Below are 22,936 nucleotides of genomic sequence, written 5' to 3'. Positions count from 1 at the left end.
TATCGTCCAATCAGAAACATGTTTTCAGCTTGAATCTAAACAATTTTTGACATTTAGACCGTAGCGGATGTGTGGGTTGACGATGTGGGACGAAAAATACATCACGCAAAAGAGTTTTGATTCTGACTAACTGAGATAATTATAATATCTTTTCGATTTTGCTTGTATCCAAAAGTGTCAGTGAGGATCGTGGTGCGCTCTCATATTACAGTTGCACAATGAAGCACCAACACCGTATTTCCGCGTGTTCTTACACCCACCGAAGCCGGGATCGGGGCATGGCGTACCACTTAATTGAAAACTTACTAATTAAACGTTTTGATAATCCGAAATGTACTTTGAAACTGTTGTGATTACAACCGGCGTGCTTTTACAGAAACCGTCTGCATCCGACAAGATGAATCAGTGCGGACAACAAGCTATGGTTCCGGCACAGGTACGTGAAACCTTCGACCATTGCAGTGGTCCAGTTCGTTGGTTCCCCAATCTTGACTACATAAATGTTTGACAGGCCGCAGCGCGTGAGCCGTCGGTTTTCGAGCGCATCTTCTCGTTGGAAGGGGATCAGGGCATTACGATGGCGGAGTTGGAGGATCTGCAGCGGCAATTGGAGGAGCTTCGCCGCACCCGACCGCTGACGGAAACGGAGCTGGAGTGCGTCCGCTACTGGCTGAATGAACACGGGATGCGCATCCGGAGCCTGGAGAGTGGCCTTACCATTGCGGTGCGCCAATTTCACCGGGAGCTGCAGCGCGTGCCGTTGTTTACGCAGCAGGTGATCCAAGAGCTCGGCGTCGTCCAGGAACGGCTGGAAGGCATCCAGAAAGCCAATAAGCAACTGAGTGAAGCTCACGACGAGGTTAATAAACGGCTGGAGCGCATGGAAGAGGACATCCGCGTAATGAAGCTGGACATTCAAGGATTCAAGGATGACCTGCGCGGGATAAAGGTGGACTTGGGCGGAATAAAAAATGGAGTGAAAGAGGTGAAAAATGACATTTCTGGGATAAAGACTGAGTTCCGGCAGGACGTCGCCGATGTAAAGAAGGATATTGCCGACATGAAGAAGGACATCGAGGACTTCAAGCAGGAGATGAAAAAGGACATCCAGGACTTCAAGCAGGAGATGAAAAAGGACATCCAGGACTTCAAGCAAGAGATGAAGAAGGACATCGCGGACTTCAAGCAGGACATCATGGCGGAGATGAAGGTCATCAACGATAAGCTCACGAAGGCCCTCGCGTACCGTCCATGCTACGATCGAATGCTTACTACAGTCGTTTCACACCTCGGAAGCGCCTTGAACATGACTCAGCAGCAGTTCGATAGTATTGCTGCGGAGCTGACAACCATCTCCAACGAGATGGATGTGGACATGTGAGCCTTCCCCGCGCCACCGACTGTTTTATTTTTATTACGTTTTTTGGTACTTCGTGTACATTTTTCAGTCGGCGGCGGCGTACAGTTGCGGGTCAAATTTTTTGGCTTATGATTTTTTGACTGTTGATTTTTCTTGTAAGTATTACGAAAAATTTGGGTTATTTTGCATTTGAATGCCGCTGGAATGTGAAAATCTGCTGCAGTACTGTAGCGTTGTTTTTGTTGTTTTTTGGTGGATAACTGCTTTGCTTCGTGAAATTGTTGGCTTGCATTTTGCGTTGCAAGCACATTTGGCGCGCGTGTTTTCTCTAAAGGTGTTCAGCTGTTTTTGCCATGGCGCTGATGGCTCATTTGAGACTGATGTGACAAATTACGAAGCTGTTTTTTTGCAATAAATTTTTGTTCCGCGCACGTTGTTGGTGTTCTTCTGATTTCGGCAGTATTTACTACACGACACGAAGTAATTATGAAGGCACACACAACACACAACATGCGTAGCCTTTACTCATTGCACAATTGATTAACAACACTAGCGAATACCGGAAACCGCCGAACACGCTATACAAATTGCATGAAAATCAATCCCGTTTTCTGGTGTGGCGGCATGTACATGCCATGTTAATGAATGATCTGTAAGGTTACAATGCAGAGTATCATCGCATGCAAGAGAACAATCCACACCTCTGCAAGCACCCAGTTTTAAAAACAAACATTAGATCTGCGTGTTGTTCCAATAAAACATGAATGCAGCCGCAGGTTACTGTACATACGTCTTGATACGGGTATCGGGCAGAGTTGTATAAGTACCTGGCGCAACGCATTCGGTGCTGAATGATATTCCAGTGTCGTCACTAGCGAGACATCCCGGTTACAATCAGTTAGCACCGCTTGACCTTTTGGGCAAACCACCGCGCCACTTTCACTCCGTATGCAACTTCGAGATGATCGGGCTTCCGTAACTACTACCCCTATTTATAGTTTCTGTGTTATCTGTAGCTTACTAATCTTCAGTATACTGAAGATTAGTTAGCTACAGAAAAGCATGCGCAGCCACGGCATCACGGTATACAAACCAATCGCACAGTGCCGCACCGACTAATTAAATAATTATGATGCCGATTATTGCCCGAGAATTACAAAATAACTGTTGAAATATCACCAACAAAAAAGAATTTATAAAGACGCGTAATGCGTATGTACATATACAAATAATATGTCGCAAGGCTAGACTGTTTGCTCGAATATCGGTACTTCTGGTGTATTTCCGAGTGCTTGGTTACACTACCGCCAAATGTGATAAAAATTACCATAAGAACCGCCTGAGGTTGACTGTAATGAGATACAGTACGCTGACGCAGCTACGTAGATACCACGAAATCGAGCCATGTGCAACAGCGAAAGTGATCCACTTTTAATTTAAACATACTCACGCTCTTATATGCTGCGTATTCTTGGACTCATACAAAACCTGTGTCCGCTGCTGCCGATCCGGGAGGTTCTTACGCTGTATGACCAATCTCAGCTACTGTGACAGAATCCTTTCCAAATGTACATCGAGTTTAGCATGGAGCACCATGAACACGCTTCCGGTGCATATGCGGCAGCTGTGCATCAGAATCCAGTTTCATATTTAGCTTACCAGTGCGGTTTACGGGTATCATTTCGCTGGTCAAAATCGTGATGGCCGTGCAACCCGCAATCATTTCCTCTAAATAGTCCGAGCCCGCTGATTGCGATCCTGGGCGACGTCCGACTAAAGATGATCACTGCGCCGATTACTTTTGTGGGCGCCACTTTCTGCGTCTTCGGCAAACCACGCACTGGCCACGATACCATCACCATATTGCCCCTTTGCTGCCTGCACAGGCCGCACAAAGGACGCTACCGTCTTCGGCAAATCCATCAACCGAGCGTGCGTCCCGGAGCCACGGATTCGGGTACTGACTGAACCGTTAGTTTATGCCACCGACTCCAACCACGTAGACCCGATCACCGTCCTGGGCATCTGGATGGCGCTGGTGGATCTCTTGCTCGGCGCCTGTTTGCCAGTAACATCCAAAAACTTCACCGAGACGGCAAGCAATATAAGAAGCGCCGCGCGTCCGGAGGTTAGCAGAACTTTGGCACTAACAACTTGGTCGGGGAAGTCAGAATGGTACTTGTCTTGACCGCGAACTCTCCGCTAAGCAGTGAATGCTTTGAAATCACCCGCAGCCCCGAGAGTATCATTACAGAGAATCTGAGCGTCGGTGATGTATTGACCACCACCTCTCGAAAGACCTTCCTGACCTCTGCGACGGGTGGCCTGCCCCGTTACACAATGTGCGAAAAACAAAAGGAGCTACAGCTAGAGACCACAGCTCTAGCTGTTGGAGAAAGTACACGAGCAAATCGGCTCGTTACCTCTGCGCTGCATTTGGAAGGCTGCCCTGCAGTCAACAGTCAACGAGGCAACGCGGCATCGCGGTCCCCAAGCAGAGCTAGCAAGCTTACACCTGCATGGCGTTGGTTTCACAAGACAGAATGCAGGCGATTCCCTCAACGGCTCATCGAAAGAGCACCAACATCAGCACTGTCCACCGCACCCTCACAAACTGCCACAACAAGGGCGGCCTGGGTGTCCTCAGCAACGTCCTGCACATGCACACCGGGAGCGCACGCCTGATTCGCAGTGGTATATCAATACAAATCCTTAAAGAAATCGTCACAACCCGTGCCGCAACTTCGACAACTGCCATAGTTGCCACTTGCAACCCATGCCTTCTCGCGCAGAGTAACACGCGGTCGTCTACTACGCAAAGCCTGTAGTGTCATCAACCGCCGGCGTCCATGGCCGTTGTTCAACGGCGGATCTTCCGTTGATGGAGCCATAAGCGGCGCTGTGGTATCTCTGCGTCCAACAAGGTGACGGAGCGGTGGAGGTGCCGGTATAGGACACTCGTGCAGAATAAATAAAAGAAAACTAACCATACAACCTCGCCGAGTTGGTGCCGTAGGAAGCGGTAAACGCTGCTGCCCTTGTTTAAGGAGCGCAGCGGTGCTTCTTCATCGTGTAGACGTGAAGGATCGTCGCTGCCAAATGATGGACGCCCATATCCTGTTGGGAGTGATGATCCACTACTAACAACAGTGTGTGAATCCTCGACCAGCGAAGCGCAGAATACAGAATATATAATCCAAAATAATATTACCTAAATGAAATGCAGGGTATACATGATATAGGAAGGCTGACAGCTGCCCTGCACCTGCCGCAGCCCCAGTCCCAGTGCGACTGCTCCTGTGCAGGACGGATATACAGGAGGGTATTTGTGGTTCATTTGAGGCAACATTTTTTGTAAGACGTCATAATTATTTGTTATCCTAGAGTACGTATCAGTTCCATTGTCGAATTGGCGATGTAACTATGTATATTGCGTGTTAAGTGCTATTTACACCAGAACTTCTTTACTTTTTCTGAAGGTTTATAGTTCGCAGCCCATTTCCGAAGACAATTACATAACAGGCTTCCAGTATTTACCAAACCCAAAGACAATCAAGTATGGAGTGCCACGTGCATAGTGCATGTTTATTGGCTGTACGGTTGACAAAATACGGGGGAACTACGAAAGTTGGAAACAACTTTTTTACTGAAAACAAGAAAACTAGAACTCGTTTGCGGCCTAACTCGATTAACTGTATCGATTAATACAACTGTTGTGCTGTATTTGCAGTTTTTGAAGAATTCAGTGTATTGTATGAAACACAGTTGATTTTGCACACCTAAGAAAATTAAAATTGTAAAGCACTTATGCGATCTTGTTTCATAAACCTGCTTCATGAAACCAGTGAATGTATGCAGTGATGCACGATAAATAAATATAGAGCTGTGTATAATCTAAGTACATGCGCGTGTGTAAAGCAGTGCTGTACAGGTAACACGTCAAGAAATCACTTAAAATTTTCACCAGATATGCGTAGAATAATAAAGGATCGAAACTCGTAGCTTATTATTGTAGTTAATTATTAACAAATCAGTTGCATGTGTACTTGTATACGTTTCACTCCTCATCTTGAAGTACCTAATCTGCACTAGATATCTGAAACCAGGATGGAGTAAATCATAAAAATTGACAAGCGAAACAGTCGGTTATCCAGTTGTCCATTACAAAATTCAACAGCCCATAAAACGCCTTCCGGCACAGCGCATTTGGTGCTGAATGATATTCCAGTGTCGTCGCTAATGAGACATCCGGATTGCCATCCGACAGTACCACTTGACCTTTCTGGCACACCGCCACGACACTCTCACTCCATCCATCTCGGGAAGCAGATTCAATTTTCGTCGTCTCCTGACGGACAATGTATCGGTGGACATCGTAGATGACATTCCGGCAGCGAAACGACTGGTCGGCGTGGACGAGCACCGTGGTGGCTTTCGTCGCCGCTACTCCGCGCTCGGAGAACGTCACCACACCGTTTGTGCAGTTGATGATTAGCGGTGGATGCAGCGGACACACTTGGAAGTCAGCTAACCAATCTTCGATGGCTAAAACGGTAATTTGCGAGGATAGATGCACGACTGCCGAAGCATTGTCGAAGTTGACCATAAGGTCACCAACGTGTTGCAGAATGTTGTCGAAATGTTGTTGGCATGGTAGTGAGAGATCGTTGATAAAAGTCAGGCGTTCGGAATTGCCGTGCTCGTTACGGTTATCCCCTCGGACAGTCACATTACCATGTGCGCAGGTGAAGGTAGTTGCTGGATGCACCGAAGCTGCTGTAACTACAGTCATGGTTGTAGCTTTATTTTTGATGCTAGTCAAAAATGATGAACAGCGGCTCCCAGATGCTGCTGAAATTATTAGGCGACTAGCATCTGTATTTTCTAAATCGCTGAGAGAAGACTTTATTGTTTCGTTGTGGCAGGAAATCTCAAGAGGCGGTACTTCGTGGCAGCCCCGGTGCATGAACGAATTAGACGTAATTGCGCCTGCAATACAGTCATAAGAATATTATGAAGCTGAAAACTGGCAAAAAAAACAAGTTTATTAAAAAATTACGCATATAAATGAGTCTACATGCCCTTTATCTATGTTGCACATCGTTCCTTCCGTTGCGATTTTATATGGGATCTTATATGCCATATAAAATGTACCGTATTTTGGGCGGCAAAGATATAGCAAATTTCAGAAGAATAACGATAAATAATAACTTACAACTGCGAAAATGGTCCACTTTGAACGTACTGGCACTGCCGTGCAGTATATTCTTCGATCCGCACGTGAACTGCACCCCGGTGCTGGCGGTGGTCCGCGGCAGGCTACCGATCCAGCGCAGGAAATCCATTATGTCGCAGCACGAGCAGTCTGCATTACTTAGACAGAAGTTGTTCCATCGAAAATCGAAATCAAAATTAGCAGATCCAAGTGGCGTTAGAGTCGTAAGGACGGCTTTGTCAATCGATGGTAACCCATTGCTGTGCAAACTCAGTGTACGTAGCCGTAACCGAAATGCTCGACCAGAACGCTCCAGCGTTTTCAATTTGGGATTTTGCGATTCCAGATGAATATTTTCCTGTAACGCATTTTATTATTGCACACGTGTTTCGCAATAAAGTCAAGAAGTTAATTTAATAGAATCATGATAGTCTTTCTGTATTGTGCATGTCTTAGTGATTCCTGGTAACAGTAACAGTAAGCTTAGTAACAGTAAGGGATTAGTAACCGTAAGCTGCTAAACCGAAACCGAAACCATACATTTTTTGACCATGTTTTTTGGTAATCTGTGCCTTAGGAAAATGTTTGAATAACCTAAGAATTTCTTTACGGCAGAAATTTAATTCTTGTATCGTGTTTAATGAACGTACCAGGCTTTTTCCAAGCGGTTGGAATGCACTCCAATCCAGCTCTTGCAACGCATTATGCGATAATGAAATCGTGTGCAATTTTTGCCCAACTAAGCGTCCCAGAACCGGCACAGTCGGGTATGTTAGCGCTTGGAATGTATTCACGTCCACCGATGTGATATCGTTATTGCTCAGGTACAGCGCCTTTAGTGAACTAAATCCGCGAAAATATTCCGCATCGAGGTATTTAATCACGCTGTACTGGATGCTTAATGTGGTTATCTTCTGCCTAACCAGTTTGAGGAATTCGTGGATCGGCGTGCGTTGGCCACTGTCGCTGCGGAATCCGGACAGAACGACTTTAACGATTTCCGACCGAAATGGTAACGGAGCGAATTTGTCCTGCAGAACGTTACAGTAGTTTTTGGAGTAAGATCGGGGACAGTTGAGATCGATGTGCTGCACGTTGGTAGCAACGGCGTCGCCTGTGAAGGTTGTAGGAAATTCCAGCGGAGACTGCTCGCAGGATAAATAGACACCACCACCGCTGTACGTGCATTTCGGATGAGGCACACGCATACATTGTGCCGCAGCAAGGATCTGTAAGATTAGCAGCACAAGCATGGTTTCGTGGGTAAAAATCTGGCAGCACTTAAAGCTTCTTGTGCACTTATTTGAGTTTTGCGTGGCGTCAGCGCCATATGGATACTGCTGTTGTATACACTGTGACTAGCTTGTGATAATTTGTTAAGTTGCGGGTTTCAAGATCTGTATCGAAACTTTGCCGAAACGATGTCCTGCTTTGATAATTACCGTATAACAATTGCCATGTAGAGGTGTAGTAATACAGTACATAAAGAGTACATAATACATACTATGTAGAGGTGTGCATGGTACATACTATGTCCAGGTGTACATAATACAGTAATTATGCGTAATACAAGAACCATATAAAAGCCGTACAGGTTCGGTACGAGTACATTTGGTTTTATAGCACCAAAGTCACACTCTTGATTGACATGAGGGTTACACAGCATGTAGTAAACTAAATTAGTAGCAAAACAAAACCAGCAAAAAACTATGGGATTACAACGATGCCATGTAATCATAGATTTACAAAATGGTGGTGCCACTGGACACGCTTTCTTAAGGAAGGCATTCACGATTTCCTGTTGCGATTATCAGGGAGTTATTATTGTAGCAAAGTAAAATGTTCTGACATTTGACCACGTTTTTAGTTTTGCGAGCTATCAATATGAGTTATCAGATGAACGCAGAAAATTTATGGGGGAAAGTGGTGGTAGTAGTGTTGCACAGTCTGGAGCGAGCAAATGTACATATTTATTAACTTCTAGCAGTTTAGCAAACAGAAAGCGTGCGTAGCAAACACAAAGCACAAAAACACAAACACACAAAACGAACTGGTAGCGTCAAAGATGTTATTCTGATACAAGCATCAAACTCGTTTCATCTTGGGATACTATCTAAAACTAATCCGGTTGCACAACGAGAATATTGCGACCGCTCAGGTATGCAGCGACAACCAGCTACTTTGCTATCGCTTCGCCCGTCTCACTGGGGTCGCTTCCAGTAGCCGCTTCCACAATACCGGGCTCGCCCCGTCCGTTTTCATTTGCGGCGTAAAGAAAAATGCGATATTTGGTGTCAGGTGTTAATTTCATTAATTTCATGCTGTTGAGACGGCGCGGAACCCTTAAATTCTTGACGGGACCTATCGTGCTGAGCCCCTCCAGAATGAAGACATTGATTTCGTAATGCCGAAGCCCGCCGCTTGGCTCTGTTGGCTCCTTCCACTCCAGAAAGATCATGTTATGTCCCATGGTTGAAGCTCTGATATCAACCGGTCGACCCGGGAATATGGGTTGTGTTTCTATAACGAGCTGAAAAATAGAAAGAAACGTTTTCTAAAAGTTGTTAGGAAGCGATAGTTTATCGGTGCAGTCTGTAAACCATTACTTCGATTAAATCCGTCATTTGATCACCGTGACCATTACGGTTAAACTTCTGGATCGTCAAAAACACTGTGTCAGAATAGCAGGTACGTAACGCGCCACATGGGGCGGTTGGTAATCCGTTAACTGGTCTGCACTTTTTACAACGCGGTTTTATAACCGAACGCCAGCACCCCATGCATATGGCGCGGTTCGTATCTGCCGATCGGATATCGTCTGTCCAGTGATCCAATAGCTGGACCATATATTCACAGTGATAAAATGACAGACTCAATGGAAGTTTACCTCATCGCTAGCAGGACCATCGTATTTTCCATTATATGGCAATATCCGGATGACATTTCTGCTGGCCGGCTTCAGTATATCGACAACCGCTGAGGATGTATTTGGACCGACGCGTATTTCCTTCGGCGTTGTCGCTCCTGCCGGCGTCACTTGAATCCTGTAGCCTTTCAAAACTCCTAAAACACAACATGGGGAAACTTTTTGATTGTGTCTTCGTAATTTTATACTCGTACTGCCCTTGCAGCTGGATTTTGGAAATAGATTCAAATACTCACCTCTAATGGAGTCTGCCGGAACAGGCGTCCACGAAATTTCCGCAGTTCGGCTATCGAGTAGCCTAGTCACGTGCGGGTTGCCTGGAGCGGTAGTAGGCCGACCCTCGCCGGAATAGAGACGAACTGGAGGTTCATCTGCCGCCCGTGAACGTCCGAGATCGTTATTGGCAAGTACCCGCACATTGTAGGGCGCGTACGTCGGTTGATGGGTGATGCTCACACTACTCTGACGCCAGTCCTTAATGTGGATACTGTCATTTATCTGTGAGGCACTGGGGAGGAGATCTGCTCTGATATACTGCACTTCATAATAAAATCCCGGACCATTGTGGTCAATCTGCGGCATAGGCTGCGAACAAGCGATAACTAAGCGGGTTGAAAATTATCAACGGTTCCGACTGCTCTGGGTCCGCTAGCGTGGATTAGCCAAGTGCCGATGAATAATTAGCGGATGCTTAGCATAAGTTTATGGGATATGCGTAAATGTATGTACAGTACAAATATGGTCCAAATTATTCACCATATGGGCGTTGTATGAAAGTCATATTAGCATGCATACCGTCCACGAGATGACGAGATTGTTCGGTTCGGTCCCAATAACCTGAACGTTTTCGGGATTCTTGTACGGAATGTCCGGCGGCGTGGTGCAGACTTCTTGGCTGGGAGCGCTGGCATTGCTGAGTCCAACCGTATTGCGCGCTGTCACGCGGAATGTGTAAGTAGCCCATCTGCAACAAGTGCCCTTCGCCCGAAGTTCGCCGTTTTACAAATAACGCCAGTACTGTACCCTAACCCTGCACTTGAAGGAAATTTGTACAGTGCAGCCACACGCACTTGTACGACCGCATTCACCATTCACATACGCGGCTTGCAGCTAGTGCGTGTTTAAACGTGAGTTGGTTGAATGTTTATCCGGCTATACAGTACCGTGGCGCTCATAGCGTACAAATTTCCTTCAAGTGCAGGGTAAGGATACAGTACTTTCAATCATAAAAATAATATGACAATTTGTGGTGTCAGCTGTTCTCGTTAGCATTCCATACTAACGCAAAGTATAAAGTTTACAATATAAAGCGTCTGATAAAATTTTGTTTTTTGAAAACTAGATAAACCGACAAATTCTGGAGACATCAAAATTAATATTCGCATTGTTGTTCCGTTTATGAGATAAAATGCGTTAAACATTGAGTAACTATACGGTTCGATGGTAGTTTTTTTTTGCCAGACGTTATGTTTTATCGCAGCATGACATTATTGCCGTCGTGCAGGCTATCCTGGAGGATTTGATGCACGTATACTCACGGACTCAGTTCCATTGAACGGGAAAAATCTCCAGAAAGATTTTCGGGCTTGTGATCCACCCATACACCGGGCTCAAACGATGTACTGTATTGGATTATGTATTCAAGTGGTGGAATACGGTCGCCTCCTTGATTTTCCCATGACACATTTGCGGTACGTTGTTGACAGTGAACTTGGACGTTAGTTGGCGGGCTCGGCACATCTCCAATCATTGGAGACGCCGTGGGTTCCATGAGGCCTACACTCGTCCATGAAACGGAAAATTATGAACTGCGTACTTGCTGTCGCTCGTTTTGTAACCCAGTTGTTTATTTTATTACCCTGCCGTAAAACTGGAGCATTGATTAATACAATCAGTTTTGCTGTGATGTTTCAGTATTAACCCGTGCCTCTTTACGAGCATTCGTTTCTAGGGTAGGCTGTGTCATGAGCCGCATGATGGAAATACAGTTTAACCCAAGGCAAGAAAAACATAATTGCGGCTTCCGTAAATACCCGTGCTTACAGGACATTAGAGAGCTCTACCTTCTGGTAAACTGCAGGTGCACAATTCCATCCATGAAAGGAGTAGAAAAACGAAGAATGTATGCATGATAAGAGCTTGAGATTTAGGCAATAATTACACTGTCTATCTGTACAGTTTGCTGCCTGCGTTAAATTTGGATAAAGAAAAATGTAGGTTTCTTCTCTCGATTTTGTATACATGTTGGTTACACATTTCGCGGATGCTAAACCTTTTACTGTAAGTTTAGATTGCACAGTTGATTAACACTTAGCCAGTACTTACATTTTTATCTGCAAATCAAACCAAGTGTTACTTCAACTGTTGCTGTCGCTGCTGAAATTAAGAATCCACAATAAAGCCTAAAACTATTGCCGCTGTGTATGTACGTCGTTTCGTATCCCTTTTACTGGCAATATTATTAATCAGTTTCACTGTTGTTTGGCTCCGCCAAATGTATCAATAACATGAATTTCTTCTATATACAGTAATTTCCAATAAAGCGATATTGTGAGTGTCTGATTTTCTTGATCAAAACTGAGTTTGTCGCATAGCACTTGTTGTATATCTGTGTATAAAAACTAAAACAACTGTGCAGTAATGAACCAATTTTTTCATGAGATAGCAGCTGAAATAAACGCGTGGCATTTTAATTCTGTTGTGAATACAAGCTACGAGTACAAATGACGCTTAAGAAACACATACATTATGAGATTCCAGTGGCTTTACCATCCTGCGGATGTTACTGCCGTCACTGCAGCGATTACAATCGACACACAGTAATTAAGCCAAAACTTATTAACACACTACGGCTAATATAAACTGATCGACACATGCCGAACAAACTGTACAGAATGCAAAAGCAATAGCGTATTTATTAAAAAAGTGGCCACTTTAAGTAGTTTGGTACCCTTATCACGGCGTTTGCTAAAACCCAAAGAAGGATCCAATCAGCATAAATAAATAAAAAGAAATAAACGTAAGTTTTTAAGCGCATTAAGCGAACATTCACAGTATAAGAACATGGCCAGCAATCCCCAAGAAATCGATTAGCCCGCTAAATCGGCGAGAGAGTACTCTATGGCTTGGCTGACACTGGGTTCGTAGTAGCGGTACACCTTTACTGATCGGGGAGCGACGTTTTCTACTGTCAGATATTTGTAGAGATCCAAGTCGATGCACGGCTCATCTTGCAGAATCTATTTAAAAACGGTAAAGCAAAGATTTATTCAGCAGCTATGATTGGCATTGTGAATAACTATCTACACTGCAAACTTCGAAGTCCCGGTCAAGCGTTAACAAGTGCTAACCAGAAATCTGTACCGACAGCTGGTTTCTTTTTCGCGGAATATCAAATATCGGACGAACCCATTTTTGCCCATGGATAAGCAAGCAAGACCCATTTTTGCCGGTGGTTTAGGCTTCAGGATGAACTACAGTTCAGGCTGGACTGACCTCTCTCAAGTATATTTCCATTCTGGCTTTATTATCCACACAGTCGGCTTTGTCGACTCCCAAGCGCTTATCTTTCTCTAAGGTTTTGGCATTTCCTGCATCAAATTGGTAACCGGTCAGGGCTGTAGCTTCGATTACCACCATGCCGCTTTCCACTCTGCCGGAGTACCTGCAAAATTAAAAATTGTAAGATTTTCATACTTCTATAATTTGGTAATCAATACCAGTAATTATTTCGAGGGCTAGATTAGAGACTGATCAATTAATATAAATTTACATGTGGTAAAAAAATTTCTATTCGTTTGAGCAAAGGCTCTAACGCCTGGAAACACTTACTTGGGGCAGATACTCAAAGATAGCCGGTCGTTGTTGCTGCCAATACGTCTTAATCTGACCTTGAGCTCAATTTCAGATTCCGCTGGGTTTCCCCCGTTTGATGACATCTTTGCAGGCCTGGCTGTCGCTGGGTGCGAGCGCGGTGGTATGGTGCGGTACTTGTATTCCAACTGGCCACGAAGACGGCCTCCTCCATTAGCGACTACCGTGATCACGTCTTGACCGGATGGAATGGCGATGTTTTTTATACGCAGTGAATGTTGCGGCACAGTAAAGTTCCCCAGGGAAACCTTGCCGGCGAAAATCCGTCCTGACATTTGCTTACTGTTACGTGTGCCCACCGAGACGTCGTTCAGAGCGTTAAGGGCCACCACTGTGTCCTAGATCAAAGTTGTAGTAAATTCACTTCAGTTCGTAAGAAATCTGAGTAAAATAGTATTAACACTTTGGTTTATTGTTATATTAATTATGATATATTTTAAATAATTTCTGAATTTGGATCGGTTTATTTATTCAACTCACAAAGGTAATTCTATCACTGGCGGGCAGAAATCTGAATGTATAGGGCGAAAATTACATATTCGACTTACTTGAGTCGATATAAATCCGCCATTAGCGTTTCGTTGGGCCAACAGCCAGTTCACAATGCGAAGATCATCCACATCGTGCTCGCTGTGTTCATGCAAGTGTATTAAAGCCAGCAGGGCGTATGCTGTCGTCTCCACATCCCGTGCTGTAAAACGGTTTCCGACATGATCGTATTTGCGCGCAGCCAACCAGTACCGCTTATCCGGCTGATCGGTGATCGCCCAGTTGTCTAGCATCGCCGTGCACAGGCCTTGCACCTGACTCTCCAGTTGGCTCAGCGCAAAACAGGTGATGGCCAGTGAATACGAGTCAGTGACCTTTGGTAGTACGCCTTCCAGATAGAATTTAGCCTTGCGCATGGCTGGATGGTTGATGTAGTGGTTTTGACTGTAAGCCAACGTTACGAAGGCAGTTAAAGCTGGACCGGTGCCAGAACCTCCCAATAATCCCGAATCCAAGATGTACCCATCTTCGCGAAATGAACCATCTGGATTCTGTTTTGAATCCAGGAATTTCACGGATTTCTCGATCTGGCTGTCGTCGATGGCTATGAATTCTTTGGCCATGGACAAGCCACGGACGACAAACGCGGTTAACCACGTTGAGCCCGGTTGGTCTCTTTGCCCAAATGTGCTACAAAACCAGTTTCCAGCCGGTTATTGTGCGATAAGTTTAATACACATAATTTTTGATTTATTTTTCTGACAGGTATTCTTTTTGCTATATTACCTGCCTAATCAAACAGTTAAAACCATCAATGCTTAACAAATTATTAAGGTTTTCATGGTACTCGTGTATGCGTACAACGTAATCAAAATATTGTACTCACTTGTAAGATCCATCAGTCAAGCGATAGTAAAATTGTCGCTTGAAGCCTTCTTCCATGTTCTCAGTTAGTTGCTTTAAAGTAAAGGATGGGATCATTTTCGCCGAGAAGATTTTCAGGTACCTGGCTAACATGACGTTGGGCATCAGCAGCGCCATATTTTGTTCGCCGCATCCATGCGGCAGTCGAACGAGTCCGTTAAACTCTTGGACAAAATCGGTCATCGACATCTTCTTCAGTATCGGTGCCCAGATATCGCCTGAAAATCAGGAATTAGGATAAACGTTATCGATTCAAGGTGCCTATATATCAGGCGAAATTATGCAACAACATACTGGATGTGTTCACACGATTTCTTAATAATTTCTGTTAAAATATCTAACCGTAACCATTAAAACATTACCGAAAATGTTTAGGCTGACACTCAAAGAGTCCGGCACAATATTCGCTTCCTGCATCAGTGCTTTAGGATCAACTTTAATCACTGTATTTCCTGCATTGATGGCCACCGGCTCGGCTGTTTTGACGACCACCACGCCGCCTGGATAGATTGGGATGCTTTTTCGCACTCTGTCAATCATGCCTAGCTTCGGGTGCGTTAACGAGGCCGTGACGAGCAGGTCACCTTTCTTATACGGTCCCACGGGGTACGAAAATTGCTGCACAGGTTCTCTGGCTTTGACATGAAACTGGGTAGAATTTCGTATGTTTCCCGCCACTTTAGTGCATTCAATACTGAGCAGTGCGCCTGCATCGGGGGAATGCGCTTTGAAATTGTAAACGGTGATGTCGATCGAGGCCTTCTCGTACTCCAGCAAGGTATTCGGCACTTCCACGTGAATGTACCAATCCTGATAGACGCGTAACTGCAAAACGACAGATGCATGAAACAACAGCGTACTGTACTTGCACGCACAATTTCCGTTCTAATTCAACGTGGAAACCCAGTACCATTTGGTTTTATACAATTATTCTTCTTATATTTTATAGACTTATTAGACTTATTTTATAGACAGATTTTCTTATATTTTACAGACACATTGTTTTCACGGCATGCGAGACTTCAACAGTAATGTTTCACCGGCAACATCTCACCTCGCTGGGAGCAGCAGTTAATCCAAGCGGTTTGTGGGTGTGTGCCGCAAAAGCCGTGACCGCCCAGGTTGTGATGGAATCCGGCACCAATTCGGTAAACTGAGCCTGGCCGTAGGCACTGCAAATTGTACAATGTTTTTGCGTCATTACCCACCGAAAACGGTTCTACAGCCTGTATCTAAAGCTGTGCAGCTTACTCAGCAGTTTTGGTGATAAACAGAAAGCTATCCCGAAAATCCTGACGAAGAACTTCAGATTCAGTTGCCTTGGACATCTCGTCGAAGTGAACTCCTATAAAGAACTGTAACAGGAGCCTGCTAGAGATGGTTTTCTTGTGCGATTCCTTACCAACTCCTCCAGGGGAGTTCATCATAAAAAATGCGCTTTCGAAAACGAATGCCACAACATTAGATTCCTGGAAAGACCGCAGTTAATCGACTGCTTACAACTGGAATTGTGAAAGATGTGCAGATACCTCGAAGGATGACCTTAAGCCTGTTAGGCCGCAAGAATACATTAGGTGGTCTTTATAACAGTACCCGTAGTCGTCATCAAATTCGAATTCCGGTTGTGTTGGTCTGGAAAACCTGGCTGATTGCGATAACACCTACAGAAAATTGATTCATTATTCCTTGCCAAATATTTCCGTCTTAGGTTTGCTGATAGATTGATTTGTCCGAAAAGAACTTACATCGGTGTGTGTGATATCGTTTCCGGTAGCCAACCGCAGAAGGTTTTTGTCAACGGCCAGTAAACCGACCAATGACTTTGCGGCGGCTGTTACCGTTATTTGGGCCCTTTCTTTGCGTCCAGGAAGTACGTAGTCGCGGCGATTTTCCGGACGGAGTTCCATGGTAATCTGAAGGAAATAAACTAATTCAAATGCACAGCTGGTATTGAACATTATGCAAAAAAATGTAAATCTTAAATATAAAAAGCCATTTTTAAAGAGATATAAATGTAATAATAGTAGTTTTCAACACACTGATTACTTGCATTTTGGATCTCTTGGGGACTGGTGACCTTCACGTCCACACTGTCGATCACCAAATCCAAATCTCCGGCAGTGATATTGGCCGAAAATGCAATAATTTTCAGTCCTGTTCGTGTATCGTGAGGAACAATGACGCTTAATGGGCGGCTTTGTCTGGCTTGTCGGTGAATCACTTCGGTACCGGTCAGAAGAAGACCTTTCGGCGAAATAATCTACCGGCAAAACTATACTTTTGGACGCGCAATCTACATTACTGGTAATATGGTTCTCCATGCAAAATTTCTCATGCATGCAGTTATGTTCCAGGCAGCATAATGTTTTTCGATCAAAATACGCAGTAAATATTATCATTGGTATCAGCACGTACCACATAACTGATGCTTGTGCAACCCGGTTCGCACTTCATGACAAATTTGACCGTTTCGCCGGCGCGGAACGTCCGCGGCTCCAGCAGCTGGATGCGCAGCCAGGCGGTATTCCCGCGATTCTGGATCCTCTTAGATTGGCTGACGCTGCCCACTGTCACGTTGACCGACGGCGAGGCATTCTGGTCGTGCCAATCCGTCCGCATCGGCACGGTAATCATTCCCTTCTCCACATCCACCATTTTGCCGTTCGACAGTACGGTCGTTGTGGTGATGTCCGTCTCATAATTCCGCTCAATGGCACTGATTGCTGCTTGTTGCAGCGCCAGCGGGTGACGATACGGGGATCCGTCATGATTGAGGGCATGAATAACAACGATGGCGATGCCGGGTTTGGGGGCGTTGTACTTCATTTGGATGTGCAATTTGAAGGGATCACAGTGGAAGGGAATTTTTACTTCGGCCGATTCTTCACGGTTAGTCACCTTTTCGACCGCGCGAACTTTAACGGTGATGGTACGGGACTGGGCGTTTGATGCCGAGCACATTACGCCGTGAGACGAGCGCGGGAATTCGTAGCGGAACGGAACAGGTTGACCTTTGGCTGCCTAAAATAATTTCTGATTACATTACGTCCTGATCTAATTTGTTATGTAAACATTATGATACAGAAGTGACGCTTCAAATGGGTAATTGTTGCATCTTTATCTTAAACTTTTAGTACTCTGTACATTTTATATCATCCATCATCCTTGTTTTCGAAACGGTCATACCAAAAACACAAGGAATTTTCAAACCTGCGATTGAAGCTCTCGATTGCCGGTTGCTGAATTGTCGACGGTAACCATAACTGTGCCATACGCAGGATTTCCGGTCTGATCTCTGCATAAAGGACAATGTAGACCAGCACTACTATCAAATTACCGCAAAGAATATCCTTCAGCACTTCAATTTTATTTATGTTCTTGGGGAAAATTCCCGTTACATTGTTTTATTGTCGACCGAAGCGAAGCGAAGGTCCTCTATGTTCAGGATAACAGGAATTTTTGTCGGTCATGTCGGTCACGCAATAATCTGTCCGTCGGTCACGCTGCTCACGCATTACGTAATAGCAGAAACCCTATCCCGGTTCTACGGCAAGCAATTTTTTGACGTGCTTCAGACATCGTCTGAGCACAACACGCCGTCTTTAGAACGGCATGTTTCAGTATACTTATGGAGCCCCTTTATATGTACATTTTCACGTCTAAAATACTTCGTCCACGGAACTATATTATGGCTTTTTGAAACTCAAAAAACACCCATCCAAAGGACATCTTTTGGATGAAGAACACATGGGCGCTTTTTTCTCCAATAGAACCGGGTATATTATTATTCCAGAGCATAGTGTGAGGTTATATAGGGGGGAAAACCGTCTTAGTGGAGCCGGTTTACGGCGCTGCTGCCGTCACCAGGCTGGAATGTGACGTTACGGCAACACATAATAATTACGGCTAAATCGGGCGCGGTACATAACACCATGTTTAGCCACAACGTAAGTATCTCCAGCCGGGTGACGGCAGCAGTGCAGGGAGACGGTTCGGGTAGACTGGTTTTGCCCCCGATATTATGGGAATGCCTGTGTGTTTTTCACTGCTGTGTATTTAATAAAACAAATCGGCATTGTAAAATTTCAAATTTGTTGAATTTTGTCAACGTGCAAAACCGGTTTCTTTAACATTGCAGACGGTCCGATTCCAGTGCTTCGTGTTTTCCTTTATGAAAATCGTAGTAAGTTATTGATTTTGCTTATTGGTTGTTTTCCTTTAGTGATTTTATTTAGTGCCTTTTATGCGAAATGAATCAATGAGTAAATTCTTTATTTAATAATTTTTTGGAGCAGCAACGTTTTTATTAGGGCCCGCAGTGGGGTACTAATGTACCCCAACGAGCATAATTTTTGTTTGGCTTGGCCAGTTGCTGTTGACCTACACATAGCTATAGTTTTGCAAATTCTTTCCGTGTAATCACATGTTGCCGAAGTTAGCATCCAGGTTTTGAATAAGTTTGTTGAGCGACGAAATCTGATGAAAACGTGGGTCAGCAATATTGAATGAATGTCGGGTGGAAAGTGGGAAGGAGAGAATTTTGGTACCAAAAAAGTGTTTGGGAATACTGTCAGTTAAACAAAGTGTTTTGTGTACAAAATTTGGTACCAGGGACCGACATACTTCCCTCAAATGGGTCAATATGTATTTTTAAGGGCGGAATAAGATTTATGGTTGTAAAAAGTACTCGTTGTACTCCTTAGTTAAGTAATTCGTATGCATTTCTGTATACTCCTTATGAAGAAATACAGTAATTATTGTTTTTAAACTAACACAACTTGATAATTTTTCTCTGCTTGTGCTAGCTCTACACGTGGACGTGCTTTATCTGTGGAATTTTTGTCAATCTTCTTCCCTAAAATGCTCTACTGTAAACTTTCGTTCTGAGGTTGTTGGCAAATCATTCAAACTGCATAATATAGGCAGCAGATTTAAATGTTGACTAGAAATATGTGAATTCAAAATTGGACGAAAATTCGTAATACAGGAAAAGATTTTGTTCAGAATGGACCATCTTACGGAAATTTCTGGCTTCGCTTCGGTCTTTTAGTGCTAGCCTGCAGCGGTGCACTTCCCTAGTGTATCTTTTCTTGACGTCTTTATTAAAAGTTAGCAACAAAAGATAAATGAAGGCATAATCTGCAGCACATGCAGTTATCAACAGAGTATTACCCACCTCAAAGAAACGGTGAACTGGAAATCTGGTTGACCTTTGACGACGTAAGCTGGTGCGTTGATGTACACAGAATAGCGCGGGAGATCTGGCAGAACAAAACGCCTATTTGTTAATGATTTCGGTGCAAAGCCTGCTAATTACCGACTTTTGATTATCCTATTAAATATGATCGATTTTAATCCTTGTGAAAGTGGGCTGAATTTCCTACCCTAGGCCATTATGCGTTTCCGATTTATACTCTGTGCCCGTTTCCCACTTACAGTAGTCAGCAACAATCAGCTTTTTTCTCTGTATTTGACTGCCGGCCACCACCTCCACGGTCCAGTTACCAATTTCCGGCTCGAAACTAAAAGGGTTAAAGGATCCTTCGAAGAAGCCAGGATCTGCAACAAGCCACCAACAGACGTTGTACAGTTTATCCCAGGCTCCCAGCAGCCAGGACGTTGTTAATGTATGAATTCGGTTTGCGTACGTTTGTCATCCGACCACTGTTGATATTTCCGTTCCTGCATGGCGTCCCCAGCGGGATTCTAAAGTAATAACAAGCAAGATTCTTTGAATTCCTCATTTATATATCTTTTTGTCGTCTGTTTGAAGACAGTACATTTTTATAATATGAAACACCCCACCAGCACGGGATGATTTAATACTAGAGGATTCAGTGTCAGCTAGAAGACAATTGTACCTTTAGGTATACGTCGATTTTCTTCACATTCGAGGATAAGGTCAGCTCATTAGTATTAAGAATCAGCACGCGGTATTTGACGCTTTCTGTGGCTTTGTACATGGGTTTATCCAGCTGGATAAGGACCAGTACGTCGGAGTACAGCTCCAGCATTTTCGACTTTTTCTCGGATATGCCGTTGTCATACTGCACCTCCACATTAAGGACGATCGGCTGTACGAGCGGAGTGCTACCAATCTGATAAAATCGTAACAGCTACGTGAGAACAAAATAATAGCAGTTTACGCAACAAGTACACATCAAAATACACCGAACGGCGAGCAAACCAGGTGATTTGCGGCTAAGAAACGAACAGCTGAGATGACTATAAGCATCGAAAACTACAAAAATTAATTTGCATTATGAAGGAGAAAATTAACACCGGTGTAACACATTACACTATAAATCTACAATCATGTACACTACAACTCTATAAGCAGTGTTTTCTCACTTAATAAGCAGGATGCATTTTGCACGACGTACGATTAACGGCCAAATTAACGACAATTTAACGTAGTTAACAATTTTTCGTAAAGTGTACATTAATGGATATGCACGGGACGCTTCCACGATTATCGTTGCACAGAGGCACGGAAGAAGACGTTTACTTACCTTAAAAATAACCTTTCCCTGTTGTCCAGCAGCGACCATTGTTTCCTGGCGATGCACCGTCCGGTCGGCTGCAGATAATGTCGCCGTCACATTGGCGCCGTGGTGCTGTTGTAGCGAGTGTAGGATGATTTCGTAGTCAGCACTGTAGCGAATGAAACGATGAGAATACGCTACGAGAACTCCATCGTCACGGTAATCCCCGGTTTCTTCCGAAGACCCACCAGGTGGAATCGATGAATACACGAAGGGAACCATGGCTAAAAAGATGACCACTGCTAGTTGCATCATTAAGATCTCGCGATGCATTTGTAATCAAAAGAAGAACACCAGTTTAAAAAGCATTAGAGAGTTACGTTTAATTAAAGAGATTTCAGTTAGAAAGCAATAATGCAGTTGTGTTTATCGTTCGTTGTCTTGGCAAGTTTATGTGTAGAAATGAAGCGCCTAACTTTTCCAGCGCAGCTTTTTCTGTGTTTGTGGATTTGTGTGGAAAAGCGATGGCAATCTGACAAAGCAAGTCCAAGGTCTGTACAGTCAGAGTTGTGTTGCAAATCGCCCGCCAATCTCTGACGTGCATTCCTCAATGCGGCGAACATCAAGGGGCATCGGGTGACTAACAAGTCGGATATGTGAATCATTTACACATCAACATAATTTTACGGATGGTTGTACGTTATTGCCAGGAAGTTTATGGTCACTCCAAGCTACTTTATGTCTGCTGCTGCACATTCTTGATAACCTTCTGCATAAATATTTTGATTAAATCCATGCTTTGCATAAATATTTGTGCCAGTAGTGGAGTGGCAGGAACTTTTTAGATAAAATTGTAGCGAGTATCTGCAAAATATTCATGTGGGCATAGCCAAAGATTATTGTACAATAATATGGGTATACTACAAGATGAATTCGGTGTAAATTTGGTTACATCAAGGGATTGTACCGCAGCTAAAATAACGAATTGTGTAATAAAATATCTTGCAGACTGACACCCAGTTCTTATGTTTACAAAATCAGGCAACCCGATTAAAGAGATACGAAATTCTGGTCGCTAAGCGAGAGCAGCTAAGTGCAAATAAAGACAAAAAATCTGACACGTATAACGTATTAATACCAGAGTAGATGGTCACAATTTTGGAAACGGCGCTATAATAATCGCCCGTACCCGCGCGACTGATCGCTACTGTACGGCCGGCAGTTAGCTTCCTGCTCCTGGCCAGAGTTTAGGAACGAATAGACCGGCCAGCGTATGTTATAAAGGTATTAACGTATTGCATACGTTAAGAAGTTGTTAAATGTATGTCCGTATTGTGTGGCTTGAGTTTCGCTTTTGCGGAGATACTTTGTGAGAACAAGCTGGGCGTTTCTGAATTATTCGGGTCCATTTCCTGTAAAATCGGCTTCGGCTCATCACTGCAACTCCAAGCATTTCAAGTTATCCCGACAAAAAGCGAAGAATCATTGTTTGCTATTTACTGCTTCCACAAATCAGTAAGTATAACGTCTGAAATGCCCACAAGCGAGACAGTTTTTAATAATTCATGCACAACACGTCAGTCACAAGACTCTCAACAATAAGCGTAGCTTAATTGGCGCAATAATTGATGAAAGTATGGACTACCTGAATAATGAATTTTTAA

General features: G+C 44.0%; 4 protein-coding genes across 4 annotated transcripts; 1 reads left to right on the top strand and 3 right to left on the bottom strand.

Annotated features, from left to right (window-relative positions):
* The first annotated feature begins 278 nt into the window (after positions 1–278).
* Positions 279–1,718, top strand: LOC129598604 (rho GTPase-activating protein gacN-like). The gene is made up of 2 exons (XM_055496585.1): positions 279–436; positions 512–1,718. The coding sequence occupies exons 1-2, from the start codon at positions 332–334 to the stop codon at positions 1,379–1,381; spliced, it is 975 nt and encodes a 324-aa protein (XP_055352560.1). The 5' UTR covers positions 279–331; the 3' UTR covers positions 1,382–1,718.
* Positions 1,719–5,230: 3,512 nt separating this feature from the next.
* LOC129598577 (uncharacterized) lies at positions 5,231–7,896 on the bottom strand. Its single transcript, XM_055496554.1, has 3 exons — positions 7,226–7,896; positions 6,576–6,933; positions 5,231–6,349 (listed from the first exon to the last, which is right to left on the bottom strand). Exons 1-3 carry the CDS (start codon positions 7,826–7,828, stop codon positions 5,478–5,480), a joined length of 1,833 nt encoding a protein of 610 aa, XP_055352529.1. The 5' UTR covers positions 7,829–7,896; the 3' UTR covers positions 5,231–5,477.
* A 636-nt stretch (positions 7,897–8,532) lies between these two features.
* Positions 8,533–11,732, bottom strand: LOC129598578 (neuroglian-like). The gene is made up of 6 exons (XM_055496555.1): positions 11,565–11,732; positions 11,040–11,277; positions 10,297–10,465; positions 9,738–10,086; positions 9,463–9,638; positions 8,533–9,105 (listed from the first exon to the last, which is right to left on the bottom strand). The coding sequence occupies exons 1-6, from the start codon at positions 11,629–11,631 to the stop codon at positions 8,752–8,754; spliced, it is 1,353 nt and encodes a 450-aa protein (XP_055352530.1). The 5' UTR covers positions 11,632–11,732; the 3' UTR covers positions 8,533–8,751.
* A 666-nt stretch (positions 11,733–12,398) lies between these two features.
* Positions 12,399–21,739, bottom strand: LOC129598563 (pregnancy zone protein-like). The gene is made up of 19 exons (XM_055496533.1): positions 21,300–21,739; positions 20,649–20,885; positions 20,436–20,493; positions 20,224–20,346; positions 19,964–20,048; positions 17,998–18,082; positions 17,203–17,808; positions 16,838–17,047; positions 16,533–16,700; positions 16,317–16,448; positions 16,190–16,256; positions 16,039–16,132; positions 15,842–15,959; positions 15,150–15,612; positions 14,750–15,005; positions 13,923–14,553; positions 13,333–13,712; positions 12,997–13,165; positions 12,399–12,740 (listed from the first exon to the last, which is right to left on the bottom strand). Exons 1-19 carry the CDS (start codon positions 21,603–21,605, stop codon positions 12,591–12,593), a joined length of 4,338 nt encoding a protein of 1,445 aa, XP_055352508.1. The 5' UTR covers positions 21,606–21,739; the 3' UTR covers positions 12,399–12,590.
* Between the last annotated feature and the right edge of the window lie 1,197 nt (positions 21,740–22,936).

Source organism: Paramacrobiotus metropolitanus, unplaced genomic scaffold (assembly GCF_019649055.1).
Source record: "Paramacrobiotus metropolitanus isolate TYO unplaced genomic scaffold, Prichtersi_v1.0 Parri_scaffold0000125, whole genome shotgun sequence".
Lineage (NCBI taxonomy): Eukaryota > Metazoa > Tardigrada > Eutardigrada > Parachela > Macrobiotidae > Paramacrobiotus > Paramacrobiotus metropolitanus.
The sequence above is the reverse complement of the archived record's forward strand: the minus strand, read 5'-3'. Positions and strand labels throughout refer to the sequence as shown.